At 46.1% G+C, this 27,265-nt stretch overlaps 1 protein-coding gene across 1 annotated transcript in view; it reads left to right on the forward strand.

Annotated features, from left to right (window-relative positions):
- Positions 1-27,265, forward strand: part of CTNND2 (catenin delta 2) — an 891,951-nt gene that overhangs the window by 441,307 nt on the left and 423,379 nt on the right. The window contains exon 6 of the mRNA XM_069958560.1: positions 2,067-2,239. Coding sequence (XP_069814661.1) covers positions 2,067-2,239 — 173 coding nt within the window. The remainder of the gene's footprint in view (positions 1-2,066; positions 2,240-27,265) is intronic.

Genomic DNA, 27,265 nt, shown 5'->3' on the forward strand with positions numbered 1-27,265 from the left:
GGGAACACTTAAACATCACAATATATCTCCAAGTAAATCAAGCTTATGTGAAATCAAACTGTCCACTTGAGTGCTTATGCAGGTGGGGACCACAGACCACTTCTAAGTACCTATGCTTTTTGGCTGATGGTCACTTTTGAATGTTGGTGTTGCTTTCACAATCGTGGTAGCATGAGACAGACTCTACAACCCACACAAGTGGCTCAGGTAGTGCAGCTCATCCAGGATAGCACAGGAATACGAGCTGTGGCAGGAAGGTTTGCTGTGTCTGTCAGCGTAGTGTCTAGAGGCGCTATCAGGAGACAGGCCAGTACACCGGGAGAAGTGGGGGAGGCCGTAGGACAGCAACAACCCAGCAGCAGGAGCGCTATCTCCACCTTTGTGAAAAGGAGGAACAAGAGGAGCACTGCCAGAGCACTGCAAAATGACCTCCAGCAGACCACAAATTTCTCTGCACACATTTGAGCCAACTACCAGTTGATTAATAATTAATAAAGTTTATTGAAACAACTTACTATAAACAAACATGATTTTAAGACACAATTTCATAAATTTTTTCTTTATACATTAAAAGAGGAGGACTACACAGAACCGACAACACAAACAAAAGGAAAGGGAAGCCACTCGGTTCATGCTTGAGTTATTGGAAAAATAGAAGGCATGCTTTAGCCAGCGGATCATATATATTACAAAGTGCAAAAGTGCAACATGCAATAAACAAACATAACGAAGGTAAAGCATGCACAAAAAAATGTAAATAGATAAAGCAGTTAGTATATAGTTGAATATCCTAAGGTGACAAGAATAAAACAAAGTGCAAAGTGCTTAATGTAAACTGACGTTTACTGATCACCTGAGGTAGAGACAGAGATCTAGTAAATAAAGTACAGACGCCATGCATGTATGCCGTGCGGCTCCCTTACCCTCATGAACACCCCAAAACTTCAACGCCGAAGGGTGTACCGAAACGGCGTTGGGGTGTTCATGTGGGTAAGGGAGCCTCACGGCATAAATGCATGGCGTCTGTACTTTGTGTTATTTACTAGATCTCGGTCTCTATCTCAGGTGATTGTCAGTTTACATTAAGCACTTTGCACTTTATGTTTTATTCCTGTCACCTTAGGATATTCAACTATATACTAACTGCTTTATCTATTTATTTTTTTTGTGCATGCTTTACCTTCGTTATGTTTGTTTATTGCATGTTTCACTTTGTAATATATATATGATCCGCTGGCTAAAGCATGCCTTCTATTTTTCCAATAACTCATGCATGAACCGTGTGGCTTCCCTTTCCTTTTGTTTGTGTTGTTGGTTCTGTGTAGTCCTCCTCTTTGAATGTATAAAGAAAAAATTTATGAAATTGTGTCTTACAATCATGTTTGTTTATAGTAAATTGTTTCAATAAACTTTATTAATTATTAATCAACTGGTAGTTGGCTCAAATATCTCTTCTATATGAAGAAGTTTTTTGGTGTTATATACGCATCTTACACTTTTTGAGCAGTCAGAGTGTATTTTGTACAATTTTTGTTTTTTTTAGCAAAAGGTTTTTTGGTTACATCTTACATCATCTTTTTGAGGTAAAATGTGACCTCTAGAACATTCTACCATTTATTTCTATAGGTGTGGTTTTCCCTAACTGTCCCCTCATGAGCTACCAGCATGCCTGGCTGTCATATTTGTGGCTGTGGTTCTTTGGATCTGCATATTCATTACCTCAACTATGCATTACTGGGGAGACACGCAGCTTTAATTATGTCACCTGTGGGTGCAGTGTGGAGATTTTCACATTCATTTCTATGGTTCAGTCTCACCTTCTTGGGCACCCAGTGTATCTGCCTGCCTAATTTGGGGTCAAACTGTTCAGGCGATCATAAGTCTATATAGGATAGACATTTATTTTTATTATATAGATGACATTTAATTTTAAACTACAATATATATATATTAATACATTAATATTAATAAGTTTATCCAAATAAAATATGTATAATGCTATATGCCAACTCTTTTTGCTATTCTTTTTGAGATTTTATTCATTGTTCTATTTTTTCTCATCTCAGGGCCCAGCCTCCTATCCCAGAGTGCTCTACAGCTAAATTCTAAATCAGAAGGATCTTTTCAGTATTCATCAAGCTACCGTAACAACCAAACCCTTGCATTGGGTGAAACATCAACTTTGCAGCCCCATAGCCGCAGTAATCAAGCTAGATCTACTATTCAGAACTACAGTCAAGTAAGCATTAAAGTCCAAAACCAGTTTGTTTTTTTCTCAATATTTATTGTAGATGTTTGGGGTGTGAGCTCAGGTAAAGAGACTCCAAACACAGGTTTCTTGTCACCAAAAGGTCTCAGCAACTTTATTTTTAAGTACAGAGGCTCCGCAAACAAAATACAGCTTTCTTCAGCAGGAATAAGATTTGCAAACTGCATAAAAAAAGTCCAAAGAAATAATACAGTCCCTTTTCTGTTCCTACAGCACAGTCAGTTCAGACACAGGGTTATCTCTCACCCATCTGTAGATCGTAAAGTAACATTGTACTGTGTTAGCCATAGAAAACAGTAGAAGGCTTTGTTCACACAATGTAAAAAAAAAGAAAAGGCATCCGATTTTGCTATTTAAAATGACGTTAGTTATTGCCACGGTTTAATTGACTTCAATGCAACACATTGTAGTCAATGGGATGACGGACATCCAAAGCACACAGTGTATAAAATAACGGACCTTGTCAACGTGGCCGTCAAAATAAGGATCATGTCAATTATTTTCGAACATCTATTGCAAAGACTGGACGTTATTTTTATGTTCTTACATGGTTTTTCTTTTTTCACCGTTTTTACTATTAAATTCAATGGACTTCTTAATTAAAGACATACCTGAGTATGTTTGATTGTAAGCTTTCAGGAATCTAGCTCCCTTTGCCAGACATGATGTTATACAAAACTAAAAAATGTGCAGACCTATGTACACACTGGACAAAGATCATCAAAGGATTTTAGAAACTTTAGAAAAGAAAGTAATTCATAGAGAAAGAGGCCGGCACCACTGAAATAGGAACGACTAGTGGTGGGAGTCAATAGTTTCTACGAGGTGCTCACTCTGGTAATATCGTAGTAAGATGGTCTCAAGGTAAGAAGGTAAAATAGGGCGGTAGGTTGACAGTAGGGCTGGGCGAGTTAATTAAATTAATTTGATTCACTCGGCCAGAGTTTTAGAATCTATTAGATTTTTTGTGAAAATCATAAATTCAATTTTCACAAAAAAATGATTGAGGGCGAGGTGTGAGGCAGCAGCGGCATCAGCCGGTCCATCTGCAGAGGGTCCGTGAGGTGTGTGGCGGTAGGAGGGTGGTCCATCTGGGGAGGGGACGTGAGGTGTGCGGCGGCAGACTGTCTGGAGCGGGGCCGTCAGGTGTGCGATGGCGGGTAGTCCGGAGAGGGGCCGTGAGGTGTTCGGCACCCATTACACATAGTGTCGTTGCCGCTCATGGAGGTCCCTGGTCTCTGGAGGAGGCCGCAAGGACTGCAGAATAGGGTGATCGCATCGCTTTAGGTCCTGGAGACGTACTTCAGGGTCGGGAGACTGCACTGCACTCCCCTATCCTACAGTACAGCTAAAGGACCCACAGCGATGCAATCACCCTATTCTGCAGTCCCTGTGGCCTCCTCCAGAGACCAGGGACCTGCATGTGCGGTCGGGAGGGGAGCGCATGTGTCGGGGTGAGAGGAGGAGGATTATGTGCCCAGTTGCCCCAGTCCCCCCTCAGTCGCCTTCAGCTGCCTCAGTCGCCCCAGTCCCCCCCAGTTGCCCTGGTTACCCCTCATCCACTGCTACACCCCTCATGTGTACGTGTACTACTACACCCCTTATCCACTATAACTCCACTACTACACCCTACCTAGATGGAGGCACAAAGAAGATCTCCTATACTTTATGGGGGCACAGGGCCTGAGGAACAGTTTTAGACAATTTTAATGCTTCCAGTTGTATTATGAGCAGGTTATTGGATTGTTACTGAGCCTGTATGGCCTTGGCATGAGCCTGCTACATGCTTGTGGATTGCCTTGCTACAAGATTAACAGCTTTCACCAAGACATATATTACTTGCTGACTTTTTAAAGTGACTGTACCACCAGGCCCAGGCTGAAGCACTGGAGGCGGGCCGACCCACCCTTAGTGGGAAGAAACCCCAGCCCCTCCATGACGTGACTCGATTAGAATCAATGGAACCCTATCATGGAGGGGCTAGGGTTTCCTCCTACTAAGGTTGGGTCGACCCGCCTCCAGTGCTTCAGCCTGGGCCTGGTGATACAGTCACTTTAAGCTGTTGATGAATTAGCAGCTGAGAAGTAGCGCAGTTACTGCCCACAGCGTACCTCCACCATATGTAGCAGTATGGGGTGTGACCTTAAGTAAAGAAACATTCTAAACTCTATATACATACAGTGAACAGGGTGGTCCAAATGTAGGTGGACAGTATGTGTAATAGGGTTCTGAATTTCAGAGGAGATTTATCAAACATGGTGTAAAATGAAACTGGCTCAGTTGACCCTTTCAACCAATCAGATGTTTGATAAATCTCTCCCATGTTTGATAAATCTCTCCCTTCATAACCCTATTACACAGACTGTCCACCTACTTTTGGACCACTACATATTTATATACTGTGGGGGATCAGTCTCAAAAGCAGTCTTTTGATATAAGACCAGCAGCAGGTTTAACCCTTAGGGGACACAGCCAGTTTTCATTTTTGCGTTTTCGTTTTTCCCTCCTCGTGTCTATAAGGCCATAGCGCCTGCATTTTTCCACCTAGAGACCCAAATGAGCCCTTATTTTTTGCGCAACTAATTGTACTTTGCTATGACAGATGTAATTTTTGCCTAAAATGTGCCGGGAAACCAGAAAAAAATATATGTGTGGTGAAATTGAAAAAAAAAAATGTGTTTTTTTTATTTGGGGGGGGGGGGGGGGGGTTGTTTTTACTCCGTTCGCCCTGGGGTAAAACTGACTCATTATATATGTTCCTTAAGTTGTTATGATTACAATGATATGTAACATGTATAACTTTTATTTGATTTGATGGCTTGTAAAAAATTAAAACCTTTTAAAGAAAATATATGTTCCTTAAAATCGCTCCATTCCCAGGCTTATAGCGCTTTTATCCTTTGGTCTATGGGTCTGTGTGAAGTGTCATTTTTTGCGCCATGATGTGATCTTTCTATCGGTACCTTGATTGCGCATATATGACTTTTTGATCGCTTTTTATTACAATTATTCTGGATTTGATGCGACCAAAAATGCGCAATTTTGCACTTTGGGATTTTTTTGCGCTGACGCCGTTTACCGTACGAGATCAGGAATGTGATTAATTAATAGTTTGGGCGATTACGCATGCGGCAATAGCAAACATGTTTCTTTATTAATTTATTTATTTATTTTTATTTATAAAATGGGGAAAGGGGGGTGATTCAGACTTTTATTAGGGGAGGGGATTTTGTGTTATTAAAAATACATTTTTCTTTTACTTTACACATATACTAGAAGCCCCCCTGGGGGACTTCTAGTATATGCACTTTGATCTCTCATAGAGATCCATGCAGTATAGTTATACTGCATGAATCCATGAGATCGGTGTTCTATTACTTTTGGCTGCTGCAGTCAAAAGCAATAGAATGCCGAGCCGGTATCAGCGCCGGGATTACATCCCGGGCCGGGATTACGGCGCAGACCCCGGCCCGAGATGGATGCGGGGATCGCCCCCCCGCAATCGCGCAGCAGGGGGGCGATCCCCCCACTAGACCACCAGGGATGAATAAAAGCGAGTATTTAGAAGCAGCTGTCAAATTTGACAGCTGCTTCTAAGTACTTAATTAGCGGGCACGGCGATCGGACCGTGCCCGCTAATAGCCGTGATCCCGGGCTACATGCGGCACCCGGGATCGCGGCAGTTCAGAGGGGGGTCGCCGCGCGACCCCCCTCTGAACTCCCATAGCGGCACGAGGACATTCAGTAACGTCCTGGTGCAGCTATGGGTTAAAGAAAAATAAGTGGTTTATTGTCCATAACAGCAAACAAAACATACAGCTTTCTTCAGCCAACACCCAGGTATGGAACAGAGTCTGTGAAAACAGTCATTGGCAGATATGCAAAACAGTCAATTGGTTCACATAGGGCTCTCAACCGGACAGACGCTGCCAGACACCAAGCAACTCCTGGAAGTTTCCTTTGGCCTCAGAGAAGCCCCACACAGCTCCTTCTCCACAGCAGCACACACTGAGACTAGAGATACACACACCCACTCTCAGCTTGTTTTCCCAGGCTTACAAAGGCCACACCAAAACCTGGACCTGGACTGTGGGAGCAGCCACCCACCCTCTCTTTGGCATGCTCCCATGAAAGACCGTCCTGGACTAAACTGCATTGCAGCCATACTAAATTTTAAACATGTGCCAGTGGCCTATTGCTGCTGACACCACCAATCATAGTCTTTCACCTCACCCTTGACAAGGCGTCTGCACTACCCTGCAATTTTACTGGCCTATGCTCTACTGAAAAATTGAAGTCCTGTAGTGCCAGGAACCAGCGGGTGACTCAGGCATTTTTTCCTATTTTCTCCCTCAACCACCTAAGAGGGGCATGATCCGACACCAGCCTAAACTTGCGCCCTAACAAATAGTACCGTAGGGAATCAGAATTGAGTAGTTCTGTTCTGCGGGGAACAGCTTCCTACTCAAATAACTCACCGGATGTTCGTCTCCGTTTATCACTTGGGATAACACAGCCCCTAGACCTACATCTGATGCATCAGTCTGGATCACAAATTCTCTTTCGAAGTCTGGTGCTTCCAACACCGGCCGTTTACAGAGGGCCGACTTAAGATTCTGGAAGGCCTTTTCAGCTTCTGGGGACCACTTAACCATGGCTGACTTCCCCCCTTTTGTTAGTTAGTGGAACCGCTATCTCTGCAAACTTGGGGATGGATCTTCTATAATACCCCACAATTCCTAGGAATGCCCTGATCTGTTTTTTGTTAAGTGAGAGGGGCCAGTTTTGAATCGCCTCTATTTTATTTAGCTGGGGTTTTATTTCCCCTCTTCCCACAATGTACCCCAGGTATCGGGCCTCTTCCATCCCCATGGCACACTTACTTGGATTAATGGTAAAACCGGTGACTTTCCCAATCTTGACTAAATATCACTATATCATCCAAGTAAGCAGCGGCATATTTCCTGTGGGGACGTAGGACTTGATCCATGGCCCTCTGAAAAGTAGCTGGGGCCCCTTGCAAACCAAATGGCATTCTAACGTATTGGAAAGAACCCTCAGGTGTAGAGAAGGCCATCTTTTCCCTAGCCTCATTAGACAATGGGATCTGCCAATATCCTTTTGTTAGGTCTAGGGTAGGGATATAACGAGCCGGACCAAGCTTCTCAATTAGCTTGTCTACCCGGGGCATAGGGTAAGCATCTACCTTAGACACCTAATTTAGTTTACGATAATCGTTGCAAAAGCGCCACTCTCCATTGGGTTTAGGGACAAGCACTATGGGACTGGACCAGCCGCTTTTAGATTCCTCAATCACCCCTAGGTTTAACCTCCTCTGCACTTCCCCGCCACAATTTGCTGACAGGCCTCGGGAATCCTATATGGCTTTAAATTTACCCTCACATGAGGCTCTGTAATGATTTCATGTTCCACCACATTTGTTAGCCATGGTGCATCAGTAAATAAGTCCCTATTTTGCTTCAACAGTTGCCTGCACTGATGTTTTTGGGAGGGGGATAGGGTCTCAGCAATCCTCACATTCTCCCAGGTGACCTCTGGTTGGGATAACAGACAATTGGATTCTGGAGGGTCCCTATCCTTTGAGCAAGTTGACATGATATATTTGATAGGGTTTCCTCCTACCTGGCTGGTGCACCCGATAGTTGAGAAGCTGGGGGAAGTCAACTATCTCATATGGCCCTTGCCACTTTGCCAGGAACTTGCTTTCTACCGTGGGTACTAGCACAAGAATCCGCTCCCCTGGAACTATCTCACCCTGGCTGACCTATTATATATTGTGCCTCTTGTGCCTGTTGGAGATGTTCTCTGACAATGGGAAGTACCTGAGCTATCCTATCTTGTAGTTGAGCCACATGCTCAATGACGCTTTTATGGGGCATGACTTCACTCTCCCAGGTCTCTTTGGCTATATCTAACAGACCTCAGGGTTTTGGCAAATAGCAACTCAAAGGGTGAGAAACCTGTGGAAGCTTGGGGGACCTCTCTGATAGCAAACAGAAGACTGGGTAACAGGTAATCCCAGTCCCGGCCATCCTTCTCAACTACTTTCTTTAACATGGCCTTTAAAGTTTTGTTAAAAAGCTCCACAAGGCCATATGTCTGTGGGTGATATACAGAGGTGCAGAGCTGGGTGACCTTTAACCCCTTAAGGACAGAGCCAATTTCGATTTTTGTGTTTTCGGTTTTTCCTCCTTGTGCTTAAAAGGCCATAGCACTTGCATTTTTCCACCTAGAGACCCAAATGAGCCCTTATTTTTTGCGTCACTAATTGTACTTTGCAATGACAGGCTTAATTTTTGCATAAAGTACACTGCGAAACCAGAAAAAAATTCAAAGTGTGGTGAAATTGAAAAAAAAAACGCATTTTGTTTATTTGGGGGAAATGTGTTTTTACGCCATTCGCCCTGGGGTAAAACTGACTTGTTATGCACGTTCCTCAAGTCGTTACGATTAAAACAATATATAACATGTATAACTTATATTGTATCTAATGGCCTGTAAAAAATTTAAACCATTGTCAACAAATATACGTCACTTAAAACCGCTCTATTCCCAGGCTTGTAGCGCTTTTATCCTTTGGTCTATGGGGCTGTGTGAGGTTTCATTTTTTGCGCTATGATGTGATCTTTCTATCGGTACCTTGATTGCGCATATACGACTTTTTGATCGCTTTTTATTACAATTTTTCTGGATTTGATGCGACCAAAAATGCGCAATTTTGCACTTTGGAATTTTTTTGCGCTGCGTTTACTGTGAGAGATCAGGAATGTGATTAATTAATAGTTTGGGCGATTACGCATGCGGCGATAGCAAACATGTTTATTTATTTATTTATTTACTTTTATTTATAACCTGGGAAAAGGGGGGTGATTCAGACTTTTATTAGGGGAGGGGGCTTTTTACTAATAATGACACTTTTTTTTTTACTTTTACACTTATACTAGAAGCCCCCCTGGGGGACTTCTAGTATAAGTGCTTTGATCTCTCATTTAGATCTCTGCAGCATAGATATGGCCATGAGATCGGCACTCGTTTGCTTTCGGCTGCTGCAGCCGGAAACAAACGAGTGCCGAGCCAGGCATGGCGCCATCTTGGAGCGGTCCCCGGCCGGCTTCAGTTACGGAGATCGCTCCTCCGGGATAACATCCCGGAGGAGCGATCTCCCCACTAGACACCAGGGATGACGCTGCAGTCCGGTAATCGGATGCAGCTGTCGTGTTTGACAGCTGCATCTGATTACTGTATTAGCGGGCACGGCGATCGGACCGTGCCCGCTAATACCAGCGGTCCCGGGCTACAAGCAGCACCCGGGACTGCCGCGGTTCAGAGCGGGGTCGCCGCGCGGCCCCGCTCTGAACTCCCTTACCGGCATCAGGGCGTAATACCTTGCAAAGATCCTGCATGACCTTTGACATGAATGGCGTCCCCTGGTCAGGATTTCCTTCGGCAGCCCTGTTCGGGAAAATATGTGCCATAATTTTAGCAATGACTTTGGAGGAGGAATTTCTTAGGGGCACTGCTTCTGGGTACATGGTGGCATAATCTAGGACAACCAGAATATATTGGTGACCCCTCGCTGACTTCACCAGGGGCCCTACCAGATCCATAGCAATTCTCTGAAAGGGGACCTCGATAATAGGTAGTGGTATTAGAGGGCTACGGAAGTTTGTGACGGGGAGGTTACCTGACATACAGGACAGGACTGGCAGTAATCCCTCACTTCCCGGTAACACCCTGGCCAATAGAACCATAACAGAATTCTCTCTATGGTCTTATCCACGCCTAGGTGTCCTCCCAACATATAGACGTATGGTAATGGACCTGGCCCACAGTCATAAGGTTTAGGAACTCCACAACTTCCTCACGGATTTTGGTTACTCGGTACAGTAAGTTCCCATTCATTGCAAAGTGGGGAAACCTTTCATCTGCCCCTAGTTCTTGGGGTACCCCATTAAGTACCACTACTGTATTAAAGGCACCTTTTAAGGTTTTGTCCTGTATTTGGGCCGTACCAAAGTCTCCTCGGGACACCTCTAGGTCTGGGACCTCCTCAAGGGTCACTTCCTCCTCCCCCTCCCCTACCATGACTGATAAAGGGAATTCAGGGACTACATAATGACCAGTGTTCCCGGGGCTGTCTTGGTACCTGGGACCTTTTTTCAGTACCACACTTTCCCACAGACCCCAGAACAGAGGACAGTCTCGACCATGCCATGAATACAAGTTACCCCCAGGGTTTTCCCGGGGATTAATTTATGAGGGGCATGAGCTTTCAGAAGGGTGACCAGGCTTCCCGAGTCCAGGAGTCCAGTGACAGGGATGCCATTTACCCTAATGGTACAAAGGGGCAGTCCTTTTTTTGGTATTTGGCATGGCACTGCAGGCCACATGGGCAAACATGGAAGTCCGCCGCCCCACGGAACAGTCCATGGCTTCTGAGCCGAGGCATCTCCAGCAGATGATCTCTCCGAGGGTTTGTCTGGTTGACTCAGGCATACTCTTGGCCTTAGAACGTCCATCACGTGGGGTTTGAGAACCCTTACTTTGGCTTGCAGAGACACTTCGAGTATGCCAGTATGGAGAGGGAAGGAGTCCTGGGTCAGCCAGAGAGGTCTCAACAGCATTATATCTCTCCACCAACTAAGTCATCTGCATTCTGGGATTTCCCTGGGTAACCCAGCACTGCACTGGCTTGGGCAGGGCATGCACGAACCGGTCCATCACCACCCGTTCAACCATTTCTGCTGGAGAACAAACATCCGGCTGCAGCCATTTTTGGACAAGATGCACGAGATCGAACATTTGGGTTATCCTTCGCCATTCCGCAGTGTGCACGTACCCTTAAAAGTGTATGAAGGAAGGGACACTCAAATCCAGCCCCCAGATTCCTCCCAATCCTCGGAGTTAGTGGGAAGATCGTTTGGGAACTGATCTTCCCACTGCTGGATAAAGGTTACCACCCGTACGGGGATAACTTTTATACCAGCACCCCCTCTTCTGGTCCCTCGCTGCCCGAGCTACTGTAGCTTGCGGCACGATCCGAAAATGGAAACTACCCCCCACCATTTGTGCCCGTCACCAGTGGGGTCCATATCCTCACTGCACCCCTTGTTAGATTCCTTATGGGGTGTAGTTTCCAGAATGGGGTCACTTGTGGGAAGTTTCTACTGTCCTGGCAACACAGGAGCTTTGTAATTGCGACATGGCCTCCATCCTCCATTCCAGCCTCTAAATGGTGCACTGTCCCTTTGGTGGCTTGCCCTGTGCCCATATGGCACATTATGTCCACATGTTGGGTATTTTCGTACTCTGTTGCTAGTGCTATTTAATATATAATTTATGTGGCATAACCATTTTCTGTACAAGCAAAAAAGTTTAAAAGTTGGAAAAATTGCATTTTTTCACAAGTATCGACTCCAATTTACCAGAAATGTAAAGTACAATATGTCACGAGAAAACATTCTCAGAATCAGCCAGATAGGTAAAAGCATCCAGAAGTTATTAATGAATAAAGTGACACTGGTCAAATTTATAAAATTTGTCTCTGTCCTTAAGGCCATTTCAGGCTCTGTCCTTAAGGGGTTAAAGAAAAATAAGTGGTTCATTGTCCATAACAGCAAACAAAACATACAGCTTTCTTCAGCCAACACCCAGGTAAGGAGCAGAGTCCGTGAAAACTGTCATTGGCAGATATGCAAAACAGTCAATTAGTTGACATGGGCTCTCACCCGGATAGACGCTGCCAGACACCAAGCAACTCCTGGAAGTCTCCTTTGGCCTCAGAGAAGCCCCACACAGCTCCTTCTCCACAGCAGCACACACTGAGACTAGAGATACACCCACCCACTCTCAGCTGGTTCTCCCAGGCTTACAAAGGCCACACCAAAACCTGGACCTGCAGTATGGGAGCAGCCACCCACCCTCTCTTTGGCATGCTCCCATCAAAGACCGTCCCGGACTAAATCGCATTGCAGCCATACTAAATTTTAAACATGTGCCAGTGGCCTATTGCCGCTGACACCAGCAATCATAGTCTTTCACTTCACCAAGGCCAGGATCCTTGGTGAGACATATCTACCATCTATGACGGTGCCATGCACATTCTTACAATACATATACATTATGTATATATATATATATATATATATATATATATATATATATATATATATATATATATATGCGTGTGACTGCATCGGTCGCATTATTATTCAGCTATCATTAAAGGGTTAGTGTGGTCTAAAACATTTTTTCACTAAATAACCCACATTACAAAGTTATACAAATTGTAATGTGTGTTATTTAAGTGAATGGCCCCCTTCACCATGTTTCCACCCCCACCCCCGCCCCCACCCCACCCCCCAACCACAGACCCGGAAGTGTAATACAGTAAACTTACAGAATCACTGTCGACTCCGACCGCCATCTTAGGACAATCACATCATCTTCAGGGGGCCAACCCGACTGCTCCAGCCCTCCCTTTTGCCGGCCCCCCTCCAGCGCATTATCAGCTGCTCAGTCGCGATTGGCTAAGAATAACAGAAGACGTCTGTTATATGGGGAGATATCTGCCTAATTTGGCATCTAATCTCTTTGTGTAATAGGACCTTAAAGCGACTCTGTACCCACAATCTGACCCCCCAAACCGCTTGTCCTAGAAAACAACTTTTAAAATTGCAACTCCGTGCCCTATGGCCGTGGCTTACATTGTGTATACATTAGGCTGGCAACACCTCTCTGTCCCTCCTCCCCACCCTCCTCATTATTAGGAATGCTTCAGGCACATTGCCTACTATTCAGCAGCTTTGTGAATACTGAACATGGGCTGGATCATTAAGGCACCTGTGCAATGTTCACACAGGAGACAATCTGCCTGGAGCATTTCTAATGATGAAGAGGGTGAGGAGGAGGGACGGAGAGGTGGTGCCAGCCTAATGCATACACAATAAAAGCCACGGCCATAGGGCACGAAGCTGCAAGTTAAAAAGTTGTTGTTTATGACAATAACTGCATCACCTGCCGAACGGACCCCAGGACAGATCTTGGATTAAAAGCAGCTATTTGAAGGTACAAGCTGTTTGGGGGGGGGTCAGATTGTGGGTACAGAGTCGCTTTAACCCCTTAACGACATCGGGCGTACCTATACGCCCCCGCAGGGTGGGCTTTAACGCAAACGGGCGTATAGGTACGCCCGATGTTTCCCCGATCGCTGTGTGTTCACACACAGCAGTCGGGAAAGATGGCCTGCTATAAATCATAGCAGGCCATCTTAGCTTCACGGCACGGGGGGTGGTTAACACCCCCCGTGCTTACGATCGCCGCTATAGGCTGATCAATTCAGATCAGCCAATAGCGGCGTTCGGAACCTTTCCGCTGTCCGAGGACGGCACCGACCGCCATTACTGTAAAAAGTAATGGTGGTCACCGTGCCACCGGCCCGATCGCCGTGAACGGCCGGCCGTTCACGACGATTGGGCCGGTGGCACGGCGATCAGAGTCCCACAAAATAGTAAATACCTACCCTGGACCCCTCAGCTAGGTAGCCGAGGGGTCCAGAGCAGGTATTTGTATATTACTCACCTGTCCCGGGCTCCTGATCGGCATCTTCCGGGTTCGCGGCATCCTCGTGTTCGTTCGGGTCTTCGGCTTCCTCCGTGACGTCACGTTCGGCTTCTCTCGGCTATTTTCGGCTCCAGCGTCGGCTTTTTCCGTATTTTGCGCTCTGCTGCCCTCTAGCGGCTGATATGTGTAATACACTTATCAGCAGCTACAGGGATGTTCAGAATGTATAAAAAGTGTTTTGTTTTTTTTTTGTTTTTTTTTCTATTTTCCGCACCCTATCGCACGAAAGTGCGCTGCTAATCAGCAACTCCTCCTTTTTGGAGTAGGGTGTTTTTTTTCTATATTCTACTGCCATGGTCTGCTTATAAGTGGCGCACATAAGTGCGGCATTTATCAGCAACTCCTTTGTTGGCGTAGGTTTTTTTTTTTATACTTACTGTAAAAAAACACGTAAAAAACACTACATTACACCACACTACATTGAATAAAGTTTGACACTACACCACTACATACCCCATATACTAGTCCCCGTATAAAGATGGCCCCCAGGGTGTTTTCGGTGTCGGACGCATACGTTATTATTGCCACCGACACCGAAACAGACAGTAAGGATGAATGGGGGGATCCTTCTTTCCTCCGTTCATCCTCATCCTCCTCATCATCCAGTGACGTGTCTGGGGGTAGCGTAGCGTACGCTGCCCCCCAGACACGTCTTTTCCGCCAGTACCGTCCCAATAAGAGATCACGGTATGGCGTGAAATTCTACAAACTGTGTGAGCGTACCTCAGGGTACACTTACAGATTTAGGGTACGGGCACACTGCGGAATGGAGAAGGATAACCCTTTGTGCATTCCGCAGCTGGCACCCACCGGCGGACTGATGCGGGCGCATGTCTCCACCCGTGTCATAGACTCCATGTTATGCATGGGCGGATTCCATCGTCCGTCCAAAGAATGAACACGTTGGACGGAGAGCGGAATCCGCCCATGCATAGAATGGAGTCTATGACACGGACGGAGACGTGCGCCTGCATCAGTCCGCCGGCGGGTGCCAACTGCGGAATGCACGAAGGGTTATCTGTCGCGATTCCGCAGTTTGCACGTACCCTTAGGCTGGGTTCACACACAGTATATTTCAGGCAGTATTTGGTCCTCATAGCAACCAAAACCGAAATTGAGTGGATGGCCGTAATTTAATGGCAAATATTTGCTGTTATTTTAAACCACTCAATTTCAACATTGTGTGAACAGAGCCTTTCTGTGTTTTCAATCCACTCCTGGTTTTGGTTGCTATGAGGACCTGACATGAGGACCAAATACTGCCTGAAATATACTGTGTGTGAACCCAGCCTTAGAGTGTATGTAGGAAGGGACACCCGAATCCAGCCCCAGATGCCCCCAGATGCCCCCTCCCCCCCCATCCTCGGAACAAGTGTGAAGATCGTCCGGGAACTGATCTTCCCACTGCTGGATAAAGGTTACCACCTGTACGGGGATAACTTTTATACCAGCACCCCCTCTTCCGGTCCCTGCCCTGTAGCTTGCGGCACGATCCGAACATATCAGAAGTAGTAATAAAGCCCTAATATTTAGCAGCCATGGAGCAGACCCAGCACTTCTGGATATGAAGGACCCCGTATCGCACCAGGACAACATTTTCCAGGTGACGTCCCCCACTCTGGAGAACGGGAGACCCCAGAAGAAGTGCAGAGTGTGGCGTAACAGGGGGATCAGGAAGGACACCATTTTCCAGTGTGCCACCTGTCCTGATCACCCCGGCCTCTGCATACTGGATCGCTTCAAGGCATACCACACGTCATTGGAGTTCTACATTTTCTAAAATCTGTCCCTTATTCCTATTTCAGGGGTCACGTTGGTCCAGGGATTATTCTGATTGCCATTATGGAGTCAGGAAGGAATTTTTTCCCTGTGATGAAGCTATTGTCGTCTGCCTTACGAGGGTTTTTTGCCTTTCTCTGGATCAACACAGGTTGAATTTGATGGATACCTGTCATTTTCAACCTTATAAACTAATAATTGGCCTAATACCCCCAAATAAATTAATAATTGTCCCTTTTCCCCAGCTAAAAAGGTATGGCCGCCATTCCCATAAGAGGATGCCATGTTGCAATTACAAAGCCTCTGTGCGGCCAGGACAGTAGAAACCTCCCACAAGTGACCCCATTCTGGAAACTACACTCGATAAGGAATCTAACAAGGGGGGCAGCGGGGATATGGCCCCCTGGTGACGGCCACATTTGGGACGTGAAAATGAAAAAAATTGTATTTTTTATTTTCTCGGCACATGTTCTACGTAAGTGCCCGTCACCAGTGGGGTCCATATCCTCACTACACCCCTTGTTAGATTCCTTATGGGGTGTAGTTCCCAGAATGGAGTCACTTGTCAGGGGTTTCTACTGTCCTGGCAGCACAGGAGCTTTGTAATTGCGACATGGCCTCTATCCTCCATTCCAGCCTCTAAATGGCGCTCTGTCCCTTTGGTGACTTGCCCTGTGCCCATATGGCAAATTATGCCCACATGTGGAGTATTTTCGTACTCAGGAGAAACTACCCTACACGTTTTGTGTTCATTTTCTTTTTTAACCCCCTGTGGAAATGGAAAAAAATCAAGGCTAGACCAACATTTAGTGTAATTTTTGTAAAATTTTTACTCTAAATCATTAATCTTGTCATGATTTTTTCATTTTCACAAGGGGTTAAAAGATAAATAAAAACATTTAATGTGTAGCGCAATTTCCCCTGAGTACAGAAATACCCCACATGTGGACATAAAGCGCCATGCGGGTGCAGGGTAAGCCTCCGAAGGGACGGAGCGCCATTTGGTTTTTGAAGGCTGGATTTGGATGGAATGGATTTCGAGGGGCCATGTTGCATTCAAAAGGCCCCTGTGTTGCCAAGACAGTTGAAACCCCCCACAAGTGACCCCATTATGGAAACTGCACCCCTCAGGGAATGTAACAAGGGGTGTAGTGAGCATATGGACCCCACTGGTGACGGGCACAAATGTGGAACAATGTGGCGTGAAAATGAAATATTACATTTTTTACACTATAATGTTGGTTTAGCCTTGAATTTATCATTTTCACAAGGGATTAAAAGAGGGAAAAAAAACAAAATGTGTAGAGCAATTTCCCCCGAGTCCGTAAGGGGTAAGGGGTGCACTGAGGATATGGACCCCTTGATGACGGGCACATTTGTGCCATGAAAGTGAAAAAATGAAATTTTTTACTTTTACGTCACATTGTTCCACATTTGTGCCATTTGTCACCAGTGGGGTCCATATGCTCACTGCCCCCCTTGTTAGATTCCTTGAGGGGTGTAGTTTCCAGAATGGGGTCACTTGTGGGGGGTTTCTAGTGTCTTGGCAGCACGAGGGCTCTGTAAATGCGACATGGCGCTTGAAATCCTTTTCAGTGAAATTCAGCTTCCAAAAGCCAATTGGCGCTCCTTCCCTTTGCAGGCTCGTCCTGCGCCCCCATGGCACTTTATCGCCACATGTGGGGTATTTCCGTACTCGGGAGAAACTGCGCTACACATTTTGTGTCTTTTTTTGCCTCTTATCCCTTTAAGAAAATGAAAAATTGAAGGCTAGAACAACGTTTTAGTGTAAAAAATAAATTTTTCTTTTTTCACGCCATATTGTTCGGAAAATCTGTGAAGCACCTATGGGGTCCAGATGCTCACCGCACCCCTTGTTACATTCCTTGAGGGGTGTAGTTTTCTAAATGGTGTCCCTTTAGGGGTGTTTTTTAGGTTTTGGCACCCCAGAGCCTCTGCCAACCTGAAGTGGTACAGTCAGAAATGACCAAATATAACGGAGGCATTGAAATTCACTAGGCGCTCCATTATATCTGAGGCTTGTGGTTGCGTCAAATAGCGCAATAGGGTCACATATGGGGTATTTCTATAAACTGCAGAAACGGGACAATAATTATTGCGGTGCATTTCTCTGGTAATAGGTTTATAATTATGAAAAATATTGGATTACAATAAAATCTCTGCACAGAAAATTAAAATTTTCAAATTCCTTACACACTTAGCTTTTATTTCTGTGACTCCCCTAAAGGGTTAAAACACTTTCTGGATATGCTTTTGCAGAGTTTGGGGGGTGCAGTTTCTGAAATGGGGTGCTTTGTGGGGCTTTCTAACATACAGGCCCCTCAAATACACTTGGGACCTGAACAGGTCCCTAAAGATATCTGATTTTAAAATTTTACTGAAAATTTGGAAATTTGCTGCTAATGTTTTAAGCTCCCTACTGTCTAAAAAAAATGAAAGATAGTTTAATAAATGCCGCCAACATAAAGTAGACATGTTGCTAATGCTATTTAATATATAATTTATGTGGTATAACCACTTTCTGTATACGCAAAAAAGTTTCAAAGTTGGAAAAATGCATTTTTTCACATTTTTTCACATTATTTGGGGGTTTTTTCATAAAGATTTGTTATGAGTATCGACTCCAATTTACCAGAAATGTAAAGTACAATATGTCACGAGAAAACAGTCTCAGAATCAGCCGGATAGGTAAAAGCATCCCGAAGTTATTAATGACTAAAGTGACACAGGTCATATTCATAAAATTTGTCTCTGTCATTAAGGCCATTTCAGGCTCTGTCCTTAAGGGGTTAAAGGGGTTATTTAAGTAACAAAAACAATATTCTAAATGAACCCCCTTCCCAGTACCACTTTATGTCTAATATACATGTATAACCTATCTTGCACCCTTTTTCTCATACTTACCCGCTCTGGAAGTTTAAAATCATCTTTTCTTTGTCCACTCTGACAACACACTGCTCCCTCTTCCCCCCTCTCTTTGTAGACAAAGGACATGTGATTCTCTCTAGGGACTGGGTTAGCTGTCTGTGGACTTGCACCTGTTGACTGCTAGTGAAAGTGCTGCTTCCATAGACTTATATGCGTCCCTGAGCCTAGGTTTCTGTAATATGAAAAGTTATAGTTCTATCTCTGCTTGCTGTCAGTGAATGCAGGCATATGTACCTGTCTTTGTGTCACAGCTCTGGCATATGTACCTGTCTTTGTGTCAGAGCTCTGTATATTGTAAGTGTTTATGGAGTGTAAGTGTTATGGTTTTGCCATGTCTGTCTGTACTGGATTTTCCTTCAAAGAAGTATTTCAAGAACATACAGTATGGTACAGGGCCGGACTGGGAAAAAGCAACCCATATAGTATTTACTCCCCCCCCCCCCCCCCCAATAGTGCCCTATATTGTAGCCATCTTTTAGGGCTGGGCACCAGCCTCCCTCTCATAATGAGGCTCCCTGTCATAAAGAGGCTCGCGCATACCTCCCAACCGTCCCGGATCTAGCGGGACAGTCCCGATTTCGGGGCCATGTCCCGCTGTCCCGGAACGGGCCCCAAGTGTCCCGCTTCCCAAAACGTACCTGGCCCTTTAATTGCGGCTGCTCCTGATGAGGGCTGGTAGATATGGGCTGTGCACAGCTCGCTCTAGTGGCCGGAAGCTGCATTCTGCCTCCGGTCACAAGAGGTCTCTCTCATCCCCTGCGTTCTGGCGCGGAGCTGGAGAGTGACGTCACCAGCAGAGCCGAGAGGAAGGAGAAGCAGGAGGGCTGAAGCACAGAACAGAAGAGAGTGAGTATGTGCGTATTCTTTTTTTAAATCATGGTGGGGGGAGGCTATCTGACAGGGAAGGTGTTCATAATGAGAGTGCTCTCTGCAAGGATGCGGATGGGGCCGGGATCGGGGATGTAACTGGGGGCATTACCTACTGCTACTGCTGTGTGGAGACACTGTGTGTGTGTGTGGGGGGGGGGGGGGGGGTTGCCGCCGCATTCTGACACCACGGGGGGGGGGGGGGTCTTCATCACTGTGTTGTTATGCATTCTGGCTTGGGTCGGAGGGGGGAGGCGCTGCAGTCAGACAGCAAAGTGATTAGCAGTGTCCTATATCAGGCCGGGGGGGGGGGGGGGTCTGCATATTCTGATTTAATTAACCAGGACCGCTGTCAGACTGGGGGGGGGGGCTGCCACTGCCAAAAACTGTGACACTGAAGGCCATCTGACACTCAGCAGCTGTGGCCTTCAGTATCTGTCAGGGGCAGCTGACCCTCTCAAAGCCCTGAGCTCACATACCGCACAGCTGCCAGCCCCGAAGCTCTTATCTACAGCCCCGCGGCACTGGCATTCATCTTCTCCCCTGCTTATCTTCTCCTCGCTGCTGATGACGTCACATGTCAGGGACAGACAGAAGAGAAGAGAGTGCAGGGGCCGCGGAGCTGGAGATAGGAGCTGCAGGGGCTGGGAGCTGTGTGTGGGGCTGTGCAAGTAGCCACTACTGGGGAGAAAGCCACTGCTGTGCTGCCATGTCAGTATCCTTTTTTAGTTTTCTGGTATACAGGGGAGCTTTACATAGATAGATAGATAGATAGATAGATAGATAGATAGATAGATAGATAGATAGATAGATAGATAGATAGGAGATAGATAGATAAATAGACTATCTATCTCCTATCTATCTATCTATCTATCTATATTTCTATCTATCTATCTATCTATCTATCTATCTATCTATCTATCTATCTATATTCTGTCTGTCTATCTATCTCCTATCTATCTCCTATCTATCTATCTATCTATCTATCTATCTATCTATCTATCTATCTATCTATCTATCTATCTATCTATCTATCTATCTATCTATCTATCTCCTATCTATCTATCTATCTATCTATCTATCTATCTATCTATCTATCTATCTATCTATCTATCTCCTATCTATGTAGCTATCATCTATTTATCTATTATCTATCTATCTATCTATCTCCTATCTATCTATCTATCTATCTATCTATCTATCTATCTCCTATCTATCTATCTATCTATCTATCTATCTCTAGGAGATAGATAGATAGACAGACAGATAGAATATAGATAGATAGAAGATAGATAGACAGACAGATAGAATATAGATAGATAGAAGATAGATAGACAGATAACAAATGTTAGCAGCACAAGCCATGATTTTGGTGCCAGCAAATTAATTCTTGACCATTTTGAAGCGTGAAAATGGCGATCGACTCGCCGAAACATCATGTTTATGACTGACTTAGGGGCGTGTCTTGGGGTTTAGGGGCGTGTCTTGGGTGGGGTTAGGGGCGTGTCCATGTCCCTCTTTCCTCTCAGCCAAAGTTGGGAGGTATGGGCTCGCGTGCCTCTTCTCTCCACGCTGAAGAATGAACATGTTTATTCTTCAGCGTGAAGAGAGGAGGCACAGAAGGCTCCCATAGACTCCCATTATGACACAGAGGCTGGTGAGATTCTGTGGCAGAGAATTCCGCCAGTTTTGCTCCGTGTGAATGGGGCATAAAAATAAAATTAGATGCAACATTTCATAAATGCAACATTTTATCCATCTCCACCGCCTTTTACAAGCATGCTCAAAAACAACGGTGGAGAACGCTGAAATGTTGCATATGACATTTTGTATTGCTGTGCTGTACCTATTACTTTGCTGTGGAATAAAAGCACACATCTTTTACTTGATTTGGAAGTACGGTGGGAAACTGCAGCTACTGGACCACAGCTGAGATCATTCCTACTGTGCGGTTGTCCTGCTGCATACTCTGACTAGATAGGTAGAAGGAGATGGAGATAGATACTGCTGAACAGAGGAGAGAGAGGACATAGACAGGCTTACTTACTAAGGAACCAGCAGGGGCACAGGATGTATGGAGGAGAGGCAGAGGATCCTGGAGCTGCAGGGGGAGGAGGAGGGAGGACACACACAGGCCGGCAGAGGTCACATGTCAGCACACTGACAGGAAGTCCGGTCTGTGTAACAGATAAGGATTGCTGCTGCCCCGACATACGACATACAGCCGACTGATTGATTTTACATTCTGTCCATAACACTGTTCAGCACGGTGTATGTGGGGGCGGCTTCACCCTTTTCTGGCTGTGAGAGGAGCCATCAGTGCTCTACCTGCACATGCTGTCCAGTTCTTCTAAGGGGGGGGGGAGCAGTTTGCCGCGGATTTGAATGAGCAATGTTGCGGTTAGTGCAGGGGAACTGGGCGCTGTTGGGAACCGCCTGGCAACCCCTAGCTGTTCTTGAAACGGCTGTACAGGGTTAGGGGGGGGGAGTAACCGGGCGAGCATGTAGGGGGTCGGGACCGGCCCAGAGGGGGTCGGCCCCTCTGGCATTTGCCAGAGCTGCCCTATGGCCAGTCCGGGCCTGGTATGGTATATGACCAGTGCTGTCTGAATGGCCAGAATACCCCTCTAAGCAGTTGTTAACCCCTTAGTGACCGCCATGCTGCCTTTTCACGGCGGCCACTAATGGGCTTTATTCCGATGCGTACGCCTTTTAACGGCGGGCGCATCGGAATAAATTACCGCCCGGTGGCGGCTGCAGGACGGGTGATCAGCGGTCAGTGTGACCGCTGACACCCTCCTGTAACTGCCCGGAGCGGAGGATTCTCTGCTCCAGGCAGTTTAACCCGTTAAATGCCGCTGTCAAACCATGACAGCGGCATCTAACAGGTCCCGGTGGATCCCGGACGGCGCCGTGGGTCACTTACATGATCACGATGTCCCACGGCGCCGTCCGGGGTCCCGATGTCTCCATGGTGATTCTGGGGTCCTAATGAAGGTCCCCGGGGTCACCATGGAGATGCCTGATGCTGACAGGGGTGGCCGCGGCTATTGCCTGTCAGCATGAGGCATGATACAATACATTGCAGTACATCAGGTACTGCAATGTATTGTATCAGTGATCAAAGTATTTTACACTAGTGTACAGTAATGTACACTAGTGTAAAAGTAAAAAAAAGGGAAAAAAGTGTGCACCAAACACAACACAGCCCCCCCCCCAGCCCCCCCCCCCAATAATAAAGATGCATTACATTCCCCATACACTATAAAACATTACATAAAAGTGATCAAAAACACAAATCCTATACATGTTTGGTATCGTTACGTCCGTAACAACCCAATCTATAAAACTATATCAATAATTATATCGCACGACACACGCTGTAAAAATAAAAATAAAAAAAACAGTACTAGAATAGCTGTATTTTATCAATCCACTTTAGAAAATACGTCATAAAAGAGATCAATATCACCTAAACTACCCTCCACTCTTCCAGAAAATAATACCCGAGCTCAGGAGATGGGAGGGTCTTCCTCTTTCGTTTTTAGGTAAATGTCACTTGATCAGAATGCTAAGTTTTTCCAAAATACTATATCACCTCCAAACGATACCACTGCTGCTGCGACACCAGGATGTTCTAAGGATTCAGTCTGTCTTCTCGAGATACATCTGGTCAGGTAAGAGACCCCGGATAGCACTGGCCAAACTACAACTCCCCAGGTCCAGAGGGGGACTAAACTTCCCCGATTTGAGGAGATACAATGTTGCCTGTTTACTGTGACATTGTGTTGACTGGTTACAGGGATCTAATTTCTACTCCAATGTAACTTTAGAAGCAGCGCTAGCCGCCCCCTGGTCGTTGACGGCATTGTTACATACAAAATATTCGGCGCTACCATCTGCTGTTAAACAACACCTTATTCTAAAAGACACCTTAGCGACCTGGAAAATCACGAGAAAGATGTACGGTTTGCCACAATTACTGTCCAGATATCTTCCCCTATGGGGACACCCTGAATTCAGACAAGGCGAGGAAAACTCGATGTTCAGGAAGTGGAGATTAGCAGGAATCGTTTCCCTGCACCAGATGTTCCACCACCATGAACACAGATTCCTCACCTTCCCGGAATTCTGTGCCAAATTCTCACTGCCTCCATCTCAGTTTTTGGCCTATTCCCAGGTCGTGGGGTTCCTGAAGTCACGACTACGGGATATATCCTCCCTAACCAAATCAACTGAGATGGATGCAATGGTCACCGATCCCCCAACTAACCCATCATTATCCTATCTTTATTACAAATTGGGGACCCGGTCTAATGACTCTCTTAGCATGAACATGTTCAACAAGTGGGCTACCATTTTCAATGACAATGACCTGCCGAAAAATTTTTTAGAGGGCTGGGCGGCAGTACGAAAAGCGGTCCCCAGTGAAAGATGGCGAGAAACTCAGTATAAATTAATACATAGAGCCATTTATGGCTTTAATATACCTCCCCACCCCTTAGCGCCCGATAGAATATTGGCATGCCCGAAATGCCAACAGGCCTCTACTGACCTGACTCACGGCATATGGTCGTGCAAGTACACTCAAGAATTCTGGAATCTTCTCATAGCGTTAATTCAGCATAAATGGAAGATTCAGCTGCCCTTGACCCCACAATTGCTTTTATTCCACTCTGTCCCGGAATCATTGAAGATATTTAGTGCCCTGCATGCCCTCCTCCTGGTAGCTAAACGATGTCTCTTGCAGAAGTGGCTACAACCAGTATTACCTGCCATGACGGACGTGCTTGGACAAATGAAACACTTCTTATTCCTTGACAGAGTGGAATGTATGAGAATGAAAGAAATGAATACCGCAAAATTCTTTAAAAAGTGGAGACACTTTATAGTAAACTTCTTGTCTGACCCAGAGATAAGGGAGCTGATCGCACCATTCGTGGGCACAACGTGGTATCTGACTAGACTTGGCAGGGTCCCTGGGCCGGTTGAGAGTGGTGGAAGTTGGGAGATAAATATAGATATGGAACCGCGCTTGCTAGCTGACTCCTTTAGCAAACAAAGGTGGTATATATCGTTGCACCTGTGGAGGGGGGGAGGGGGGGGGGAGGTTTTTGTTTCTTGTTTTTGCTGTTTTGATTTTCTGTCCTGTCTTCTTTGTACCGCACACCTTGCTCTTTGGACGACTGTTGTGAATAAGTCCAAACTGCAGTCACAGAATGTTTTGTATTATATTTTTATTGGAAAATTAATAAAAAGAATTAAAAAAAAAAAAAAGAGATCAAAAAGTCATATACATATAAAACTTGTTATCAATAGAAACTACAGATCTTCCCGCAAAAAATAAGCCCAAAACCAGCTCTGTCGCGCAAAAGATGAGAACGCTATAGATCTTGCAATGCAGGGACAGTTTTTGTGGGTTTTGGCTAGGAAGATAGTTTCTATTGCGCCAAAGCGGTAATAGTTAAAAAAAACTATACAAATGTGGTATCGCCGTAACCGTAATGACCCAGAGAATACATGTATTATGTTATTAGTGACCGCCGATACGGATTTTTACGGCGATCACTAATGGGCTCTATTCTGCTGCCATCAGCTCTTTATGGCGATGGTGCAGAATAGTGCAGCGGCGCCGGTAATGCCTGCAGCCCCCTCCTCTCAGCTATCGGAGGTAGCTGAGGGGTTGGGGGAGAGTGTGGGGTCAGTCCCGGCCAGTCCCCTCACCGGTGATCGCCGTTATTATCAGTATAAAGGCGGCTACCGGTAATGGGCATTGCCAGCGCAGCTGAACGCTTTCATCTCTTCTCACCGTGAATCCACAGTGAGAGGAGATGAAAACATGTCCCCCCATCCCCATAATTAACCCTAGTGACCTGGCCACTGACCCTCCCCTCCCTGGGCGGCCATCTGATCCAAGATGGCCGCCGTCATCACTGTGAACAGACTCTGTTCACAGTGATGGATTCCTAAAAATGATCCAAGCTTCATTCTCTCCACCATCGGAGGTGGCGGAGAGCATGGGGCAATGATCGGTGACCACCCGGTGTGGTCCTAGTACAAGTGAACAGCGGTATATACTATATACCACTGATCGGTTGTTCTAAATGGTGCCGGCACTTTTTTACGCCTGTCACCAAAGTCAAGTGCCCTGGATTACCCGTAACCACCCTGGATTACTTGTAACCACCCCAGATTACCTGTAACCACCCCAGATTACCCATCACCACCCCAGATTACCCGTAACCACCCCAGATTACCCGTAACCACCCCAGATTGCCCGTAACCACCCCAGATTGCCTGTAACCACCCTAGATTGCCTGTAACCTCCCCAGATTGTCCGTATCCACCCCAGATTGCCCGTATCCACCCCAGACAGCCCATAACCATCCCAGATAGCCCATAACCATCCCAGACAGCCCATAACCATCCCAGACAGCCCATAACCATCCCAGACAGCCCATAACCATCCCAGACAGCCCATAACCACCCCATAACCATCCCAGACAGCCCATAACCATCCCAGACAGCCCATAACCACCCCAGATTGCCTGTCACCACCCCAGAATGCCCGTAATCTCCCCAGATTGCCCGTAATCTCCCCAGATTGCCCGTATCCCCCCCCATAGCCCATAACCATTCCAGACAGCCCGTAACCACCCCAGATTGCCACAGACTGCCTGTAACTACCCCAAATTGCCTGTAACCACCACAGATTGCTCGCAACCACCACAGATTTCCCGTCACCACCCCAGATTTTCCGTCACCACCCCAGATTGCTCGTTGCAACCCCAGATAGTCAGTGAACACCACCAGATTGCCCGTCACCACCCCAGATAGTCAGTGAACACCACCAGATTGCCCGTCACCACCCCAGATAGTCAGTGAACACCATCAGATTGCCCATCACCACCCCAGATAGCCAGTAACCACCCCTAGATAGCCAGTAACCACCCCAAGATTGCCCATAACCACCCCAGATTGCCTGTGACCACCCCAGATTGCCTGTGACCACCCCAGATTGACCGTAACCACCCCAGATTGACCGTAACCACCCCAGATTGGCACAGACTGCTCGTAATCACCCCAGATTGCCCATAACCCCACCAGATTGCCTGCTGCCACCTCAGATAGCCAGTAAACACCCTGAGATTGTCTGTTACCACCCCAGATAACCAGTAAACACCCACATATTGCCTGTAACTAAAATTACACTCCTTCTCTTCTGAGCCCTGCTGTGTGCCCATACAGTGGTTTATGCCCACATATGGGGTACCATTGTACTCAGGAGAACCTCCGTTACAAGTCTTGTGGTGCTTTTTCTCCCTTGTTCCTAGTGAAATTGAGAAATTTCAAACTAAACAAACATGTTATTGAAAAAATTCAATTTTTTTCATTTTTACGGTCTAGTTTTGAATACTTTCCTCCAATACCTGTGGGGTCAAAATGCTCACCACACCCCAAGATAAATTCCTTGAGGGGTGTACTTTCCAAAATGGGGTGATTTTGGGGGGGGAGGGTTCTATTCTGTAGACATTACAGGGGCACTGCAAACGCACCTGGCGCTCAGAAACTTCTTCAGGAAAATCATGCACTGAAAATGCTTGGCGCTCCCTTCCTTCTGTGGCCCGCTGTGTGCCCACACAGTGGTTTATGCCCACATATGGGGTATCGTTCTACTCAGGAGTACCTGCGTTACATATATTGGGGTGAGTTTTCTCCCCTGTTTCTCGTGAAATTGAGAAATTTCAAACTAAACAA

The sequence above is a fragment of the Dendropsophus ebraccatus genome, chromosome 2 (genome assembly GCF_027789765.1).
Source record: "Dendropsophus ebraccatus isolate aDenEbr1 chromosome 2, aDenEbr1.pat, whole genome shotgun sequence".
Lineage (NCBI taxonomy): Eukaryota > Metazoa > Chordata > Amphibia > Anura > Hylidae > Dendropsophus > Dendropsophus ebraccatus.